The 8,646-nt window shown below is 35.8% G+C and overlaps 2 protein-coding genes across 2 annotated transcripts; one reads left to right on the forward strand and one right to left on the reverse strand.

The window, feature by feature from the left end:
• Positions 1-933: 933 nt before the first annotated feature.
• Positions 934-3,647, forward strand: LOC139863318 (uncharacterized). The gene is made up of 3 exons (XM_071851951.1): positions 934-1,245; positions 1,368-1,514; positions 2,304-3,647. The coding sequence occupies exons 1-3, from the start codon at positions 934-936 to the stop codon at positions 3,645-3,647; spliced, it is 1,803 nt and encodes a 600-aa protein (XP_071708052.1).
• A 1,736-nt stretch (positions 3,648-5,383) lies between these two features.
• On the reverse strand, positions 5,384-7,350 carry LOC139862133 (AP2-like ethylene-responsive transcription factor TOE3). The gene is made up of 6 exons (XM_071850687.1): positions 6,436-7,350; positions 6,205-6,230; positions 6,084-6,114; positions 5,897-5,984; positions 5,665-5,810; positions 5,384-5,541 (listed from the first exon to the last, which is right to left on the reverse strand). The coding sequence occupies exons 1-6, from the start codon at positions 6,972-6,974 to the stop codon at positions 5,511-5,513; spliced, it is 861 nt and encodes a 286-aa protein (XP_071706788.1). The 5' UTR covers positions 6,975-7,350; the 3' UTR covers positions 5,384-5,510.
• Between the last annotated feature and the right edge of the window lie 1,296 nt (positions 7,351-8,646).

Raw genomic sequence — 8,646 nt, forward strand, 5'->3', positions numbered from 1 at the left:
CCGCTCGCTTTGAATTTGTATCATACTCCAACATCATTAACCCACGAATGAAACAAGAACATTGTTTTCGAGTTACATAGAAATTAATTACCATCTACTTAGTAACAATTGTTTTGGTTAGAGTTGGCAAATTGAACGGGTCTGGTTGTCATATAACAGATGACGCTCAGCCACTCATGTTTTTTTTTTCTGTGTCAACTTTCAGTTTTTCTGGTTAAAAGTTAACGCGTTAAACATGGTTTTGATCAACCATGTTGTTAGTTGTTACTATACTAATCTAAATCTTTATATAAACCTTTAAGAGGTTGTATGCGATTACAATGTGGAGTTTAGACTTTTGACGACCCTCGACCATTTTTACTTTTAACTGACGAAATAACTTTATCCATTTGCCTCAATGGAGTTAAACTCTAACCCCTGTCCATTTATAAGTAAATGGGTCAAAACTTATCACAGTTATTTGTGAGTTGTGACTTGTGAGTTGTGACTTGTGACACACAGAAAAACATTCATTTTCCAACATCTTATTATACACCTGTTTTAAAATATGATCTGCAACTTATAAGGAAAGAACTTGTATAGACTAAATCCAAACATGCATCATAGCTAATGTAAATTATAACTTATGTATCAGTTCATGTAAACATAAAAGGATCGTATCAAATTCAACATCTAGAAGGTATGAGAGTAGGTGCAGAAGAAGTCAGAAAGATAAAATATGCTTCTATTTTAAAATCACATCATCAAACGTTTTCAAATTTTTAAAACATGTTGATAAGTTGACTTCGAATTTTTAAACTGTACTTTGTTTCTTAATTTTAAATTAAATGTCCAACACCCTGAAAACCTCATAAAGCAAAGAAGATTTACAAATTTGTGTTTAATTCTCCTATCAATTCAAGCCAACGATCAAAGCGTAATAGTGAAACCAAGATGAGAAACTGGATGTTTGGTTTATCAACGAGCGCTAAACACTTCAAGCTCCATATCAAAATCTGTGAGCTTGAAGGCTTAGTTGTTACTGATGTTCCAAATAAAGATAATTATAAGGTGCAAGTGCATATAAAACTAGGTGTTCCAAGAAGAGGTTACATACCTCGAATTGCTGTTAAAAAAGATCGTACGTCCGAACAGTGTATAAACCAAGATGGACGTGTCTGCTGGAACGAAAGTTTTGAGCAACTCTGCAATTTGGATGCGAAGAGCCCGGGCCCCAGTAGCTGGAAGATCAACCTTGAGGTTCATGTAAGTAACAAAATAAAGTTATTAGTAGATGCAGAAAATTTCAGTTCATTTATGCGAACCTAGTAGCTAGAGATATGTTTGTCCCGCTTATATAGTATCTAAATATGCATATAAATTACCAGGGGATAAATGTGGAATCGAATCACAAGGCGCATATATTAGCTATAGTCAAATTGGATGTTACTGAGCTCACGAGTGGTTCGCAAAAACCGATCAAACTTCCAATCAGGTGCTGCATCGGTGATGTCACCCGTGATGCGAGCTTAAAGGTACCGGTGGATTTGCAAGCATGAATAGATTATATATGCCTCCATTGCACCTAAGCAGTGGTGGACCCTGGAAATTTTGTTACCGGGGACGAATTTTTTATTTTTAAACGTATGGATTTTCTAGCAAAATATGGAGATTTTGGGGTAAAATATAGAGTTTTTTGAGCAAAATTTGGAGGTTTTTTGGGCAAAATACGAAGGTTTTGAGGCAAAATATGGAGGTTCGGGGCAAAATATGAAGGGTTCGGGGCAAAAAAAATTCCAACAAGGTCAAAATTGAAAAACCGAAAAATTTGCACTAAAAATTGCAAATCCACTGGGGGAGGGCGCCCCACCCAGCCCCTTCTTTGGTCCGCCCCTGCACCTAAGACCATTCCTAACAGTCCGTCACTTTCCATCCGTCAATTGATGTGGCAAAACTGACGGAATATAAGTTAGTCAGTTGGGTACCGTCAGTTATGTATATGATGATTTTGAAACGGTTCGTGACTTTCTTCAGCAACCAATTAGTGATTTTTCTTTTACTTTTTAATATATATTTTTTTATTATTAATTTATTTTTTCTCACCCAATTTCCAATCATATTTTTACACATCAATCTACCCAATATTTATACCCAACATTTGACACAAAAAACTGACATAACGGTTAAAAATGTCAGAGAAACTGACATTGCTATGTCACAAACAGATTGCACTTTTTGGATAAAAAGTGCACTAACGGCCTATTACGTCGCACTCATGGTTAGAAATGGTCTGGTTAATGTTTATCTGAATGAACAAATTGCAGGTAAAACTTGATATCGTTGAAGTTCAAAAACTATGTACCAAAAATACAGTCTACCCATTATCTCCAACACACCTGCTGCCATCGCTTTTATCGTGTGTAAATTTTCAAAACGAAAAGCAAACAGGAAACAAGATGGAGACAGAAAACTCCGAATCTGATACTGACGAAGAAAGCGATACGAGTTATCAACGAATGAAAACCGTAAACCTGTTAAGAAGTCAATCTTTACATGAAAGTGCTGCATTCAGTAAACAAGGTACAGAACAGACCTCGAGTTACGATGACGTAAAACCAGCAAAGCTGACTAGGCTTCTCTCATGGAATATCGGAAAGAAGAAGCATCGAGATGTGCCACTTTTGAATAAAGCGTACGGTGAAGGGGGCGACGATATTGATAATGCACGTCGAACGCTTATACCATACGTAAAACCCGAGCCAGATTCAGTAAAAAGTGAATTAAAACGTATTGAATTTGCGGGTAGTGATAGATTTGAGGTCGGGAAATGGGAAAAGAAAAGAGTGAAGAGCAGAGATGGAAAATTGGAATTACAGACCGAAATATTTCTGGCTACGATCGACCAACGGAGCGAGAAAGCATTAGGTGGAGGAGCGTGTACGGTAATTGCGACAGTGATTACCGACTGGCTGCACGAAAATCCCAATACGCTACCGTTGAAATGTGAATTCGATAAATTGATTCGAGACGGATCAAGAGAATGGAGAAACCTGTGTGAAGATGAATCTCACAAGGATAAGTTTCTGGATCAGCATTTTGATCTTGATACAGTTATACAAGCGCAAGTTAGACCGTTGAAGGTGGTATCTGAAAAATCGTATGTCGGGTTTTTTAAGCTAGAAACCGAGAACGAGTTAGAATGTTTACAAGAAGCGATGTCATTCGACAGTATATGGGATAAGCTTTATAACGGTGAATCGAATTCGGAAGGCGTCTACATTGTGAGTTGGAATGATCATTTTTTTGTTCTGAAAAAAGAAAAGGATATGATGTACATAATCGACACGTTAGGGGAAAGGCTTGCTGAAGGGTGCGATAAAGCGTATATTCTGAAATTTAACGAAGACAGTATGATTTATGATGTGAAAATGCAAACAAACAGCACAAGGGTAGAATCGGAAGAAAGAAAAGATGAGGATGGAAACAACTGTGAATATGTATGCAAGGGCACATCATGTTGTAAAGAATTTATAAAGGGGTTTCTTGCTGCCGTACCGTTAGGGGAACTGCAGAGTAACGTTGAAAAGGGTATAAATGGAAATGTTCCTCTTCATCAACTCCTGCAAATTGAGTTCCAATACATGTCGCCCCTACAGCAGAACTCATAAAAGTGTGGAGATTATAAACTGAGCATTTTGTATTCTTTACTATAATATACAATTTAATAAGTGTGCTAAAGGTTTTGTATATTACTCATGTTAACAAATGAGTTAGTTCATTGATAACATAAAATGTGACTAATGCTATCTATTTGAGATTCTTTACCTTGTCATAGTCTGTGACCCAAAACTATTTTTAATTTCAAATCTTACAAACAATTAAGGCCCAATTCATGAGTTTTGTTTCCCATATTGGTATCATGCTGACAAGATGACCTAGTAATTGGCGTCCTGATATCTCACAAAGTCTCATGCTCAAACCTCACTGGTGGCAAGAAAGCGTCAGAAATGGTCAAGAGATAACACACTTATGTAAAGAACTCTGGGTTGAGCAATCAATATTATAGATGTCATCAAATGGAAATTCAAGCAAAGTGATGATCTTATCAATCCTGCCATTATTGTTGCTCGAGTATTATTTTGATTATAAGTTAAAATGCCGAGTATGTTCTGAAGGTGCAGTGAAAAGTTTAAAGAGATACATCATCATAGGTTGCTACATGACAGGCCTTAAGCTACTAAGTAATTTGGTGGACCATGAAATCTATAAAAACTGATACAGATTCATGAAATGAATTCTATGACATTTGAATTTGTGCAGTCAGCTAGGAACATAAAAGAATGATGGTCTAATAGTGTATGCCATTGAACAAATTATAGACACCTTCACATAAGTACTGTCTAGGTCTGAAGGTTTGTGTCTAATAAGAAATGGGGGTCCGAGAACTTAGTAACAGAAGAGGGGAATCCTGATGATGCTGCGATGGAGGCAATGGGAAATGGTGCAATCATATGATGACCAATTGCCATCTGCATTTGACATGCTGCGTTTGAAACTTCCGGCGAAGAAAAAATGCTTACATGCTCTCTTTGTGTGGTCAATTCCTATAAATAAATATGACCGTGATTTAGTGAACTGGCAACCTTTTCTTTATCTTTTTCTAAAACGAAAATGCCCCTATTATAGTGTTAATTAGATTAAATCATAGTATAGTTGTGAATAATTTAGTTACCTCATAGTTTGGGGTATGACTGGAATACATGCTAGGCCATGTAAAGAACTGATGGGATACAGCTTTTGGATCATGATGATAGTGTCCACCCATAGAAGTAGGACAGAGTCCCTCAATCTGTAAATCCGAAGGGATATGCAACTGTCGAAAGGGGTTAGTGATGTTATAAGAAAAAAGTATTACAAACCTATTCCAACAAACTAGTCAAAACTGAATGACTCTGAACTCTGTGTTTTCAGTTTCATACTTATCTTCATACATGGTTTAATAACTCTTACAATTACAATGAAGTGAGTGTATAAAGACCAATAAAACAAGTGGGAGTAACAGTGCACACACCTTTGGCCGTTTCCCAGGACGTGATTCATGATCCAGGTTCGGAACATGATTTTGCCTTGAGTTGCCTATAGTGGAGGAAACCCATAGGTTGAGATCAAGATTGTCACCACTTGCTGCACCAACAATTTATAACATGACCACATCATTAAACAGATATATGCATTTAGTTGGGACAAGTAAACACATAAAAACAGAAGCAACCACTTGTAATTTTGTAAACAATCAACAGTACCTTCATCCCTTTCTTCCAAATTCATATCTGCCCCGTAAGTGCTCGGCTCAAAGTTGGTGACAGCTTCCCTTCCATTACACTTGATGGCAGCGTTGTCATAAGCCCTGAATTCAAAAAGAGATTGCTGATTATGTTGAGAGAAAACACACTTAAAATCTGAGATGCCTAATGCGTTTCGTTTTATAAAATTGTGTGATCATTGTATTTTAATAACCTTGCAGCTTCTACTTAATTGTTGAACAATCCAAGGTAAACATACCTGAAACCATCATTTTCCCTTAACATAATCAAAATGTTACTTATTTTGTACTTAAGGAATGCACTACCGCTAGTGCTACAGTATTTCTTTTATAAGCAGATAGTTGCATCAATGGTTTCTTACTTTTTCCCAAGTAGCTGACCCATGCGTGCCTCCCATCTACCACATTTGTGACGGGTTACCCCTCGGTATTTTGAACTTCCTCGGGAGAATCCATTACTCTGTCGACGCAGTATCTGGATGAACTCTTCCTTTGACAGGTTCTTCATCTGATTAGTAGAATTTGAACCATTTAACAACATTGGAACTTAAAATACTACCCACCAAAAACCATGTCTATCAAAACTGTCTCTACCTGGGGTATATCTAGCTCATAGTCCCTTAAATCAAAATTGATATCAGCATCAGTTCCACGAAACTTAATTGCAGCCCGATCATAAGCTCTAAAAGTTATATTATACATAAACAGTGTTAAAGTCAAAACTCAAAACCGCATTAAAACATTACGAAGCCAGAGTATATTTTATATCACAAAGACTTACCTAGCAGCATCATGGGCCGTGTCAAATCCACCTATAATCAAACCACCATAAATTTACAATATCGAATCCAAACTATCATACGCCTTCATATTTCAACAATATCATTAAGCAAAATGCTTACCTAAATATAGCTGTTTTCCAGAATCCCTAACCAAATAAATTCAAACGATTAATGAGGTTTTTTATAGCATCAAAAAAGGCATTCTCAATCTACAGTTATATCAAACAATAAAGGACCAACTACTACTAGTTCAGATTAATTGCTGTGACGTATAGTGCACTACATCTAGTGATACACATTAAGTTACCATTAGGCAAGTATATCAATATCAATTATGTTTCAAACACTCACCATATATGTGATTCCCAACGGCCAGTCCGACGATAAAACGTCACTCCACGGTACTGTGAGCTCCTAGACGGCGGTCCACGACGGCTCTTCCTTACCTTCTGCTGTATCACCGGTTGCATGTTCGGCGCAACAGATTCCAAAACCTTAAGATTCAACCAATCCGCTCCATGTAACGAAATGTCCGACGAAGGCAATGAAGACGATTTCATCAATCGTGAATCTATCTCCATATAACGATCCGCCGGAAAAAGTTGCTTCGTAATCACATTTTCCGACAGTTCTCCGTTTTTACTTACGAAATCAATACAAATAGATCGGTTATCAGTAACGCAATACAATACTTTATCGGATGCGAGAGGATCATTGTCTCCGGCGTTGAATACGTCGGAAGAAACTGACGTACCGAAATGAATCTCAGATCGACGATCTTCTAGAACGTTCGTCTTCTCACCGTCGTAGCTGTTAATTTTAGAATCGTTACAATCGTACTGATCTATAACAGAGACTACAACATCAACATTAAGATCTAACATCTTCATAAAAGCTTATTCGAAGTATACTGTATACGATTAATTAATCAGAGTAAATCTCGTTGTTCATTTCACTTTATTGGAAACAGACATTGAAAGATACTGATGAGTGAGAGACGGAACGGTTATAGGCCGGAGATTTCGGAGATGATGTAATAATTATAACTGATTAACAACTAACCTGCTGATATTTTACACACACAAACACACGTTTAGTGTGTGTATGTAACAAACAGGTGCAGAAGAAAGGGGGAGGGAATGGTAGTTATGGAGTGGGGGTATATTTATAGAATAACGAAACGACACCGTTTGTCCGGTTATAGGTTTCAGCAATGAAGAAGAGGAAGGGGTTTTATGGGAAGAAAGAAACACGTGAATTGTATTGTATTTTTTTTTTTTTTTTTTTTGATATAATAGAGAAACCAACGTTGTATTTTACGTGGTTTAAAATATACATATAGATATTTCATTACTATAAATAACTATCGTATATCTTGAGATTTGATGTACATTTTAGTCAATGAATATTTAGATGATTAGTATTTTATCTTTTCTCAACTATTTTATATATGTCTATTTTTATAATCAACCAAATCGCTTTTCTATTTAATTACCAAGTATTTTTTTTTTAACAGCGGCTAGAGAGCTAATGACGAGGCCCACTACAAGTGGTGCCACTCACCCATGATGTTCAAACGCAAGATGTTATGCAATCTCAAATGACACTGAGCTAGACGCATAAGTAGTTTTTTTTCCCCTTAATGGGAGTCGAAATCATAACCTCAAAGTTAATGGCTTTTCTATTTAACTATTATATATTATTTTTAATTTTTATAATAGATAATGGATGAGACTTTTTCTGCTCGGTTTATTTGGAGAAACATTTGTTTAGTAAGATGAGTTTATGCTGAAAATAGGCTTTATACTTTTTTTTTACCCGATGTAGGTCATATACACAAAATACTCTCGGTGTAGGCTATAATCTTTAAAAAAATGTACTAATATAAACCAATATACTTTTTAACCACAACCAATATACTTTATTTATTTATAATTAAGTGTATTTATTTATTTATTGATTTATTTATCTTCGTTTCATCATTTTTCATCATTGATTGTTCATCATCATCATCATCATCGATTGTTTATCATCATCGTCGATTCACCATCATTATTCATCATCACCATCATCGATTGTTCATCATCATCACCATCATCGATTGTTCATCATCATCATCGATTCACCATCATCGTATTATCTTTGTGACTAGTGGTTTACCAATTAATTTGTGAAACCCGGAAGCTTAAATCAACCGATTGATGAAAGTGATAAAAAAAAGTTTAAGCTATAATTAGGTTATATGCTTATTTTTTTACACTAATGTAGTACATCAAGTTTCAAAATGTGTTTTAATGTAAACAAATATGACCTGCCACATAGGTAGTTTTACCGGTTCATCAGGTAGCCGGTCATATTTGTTTACATTAGAATACATTTTGAAACTATATGTACTACACTAGTATTATTTGGGGTATATGACCTACATCGGGTTAAAAAAAAAAGTATATAACCTATTTTCAGCATAAACTCTAGTAAGATTTAGGCAGTTTAACTAGATTATCTTGTATCCATTTATGAATTATTCATTGTCATTTCAAAATTTGTTGCAAGTGAAGTTTA

The sequence above is a fragment of the Rutidosis leptorrhynchoides genome, chromosome 8 (assembly GCF_046630445.1).
Source record: "Rutidosis leptorrhynchoides isolate AG116_Rl617_1_P2 chromosome 8, CSIRO_AGI_Rlap_v1, whole genome shotgun sequence".
Lineage (NCBI taxonomy): Eukaryota > Viridiplantae > Streptophyta > Magnoliopsida > Asterales > Asteraceae > Rutidosis > Rutidosis leptorrhynchoides.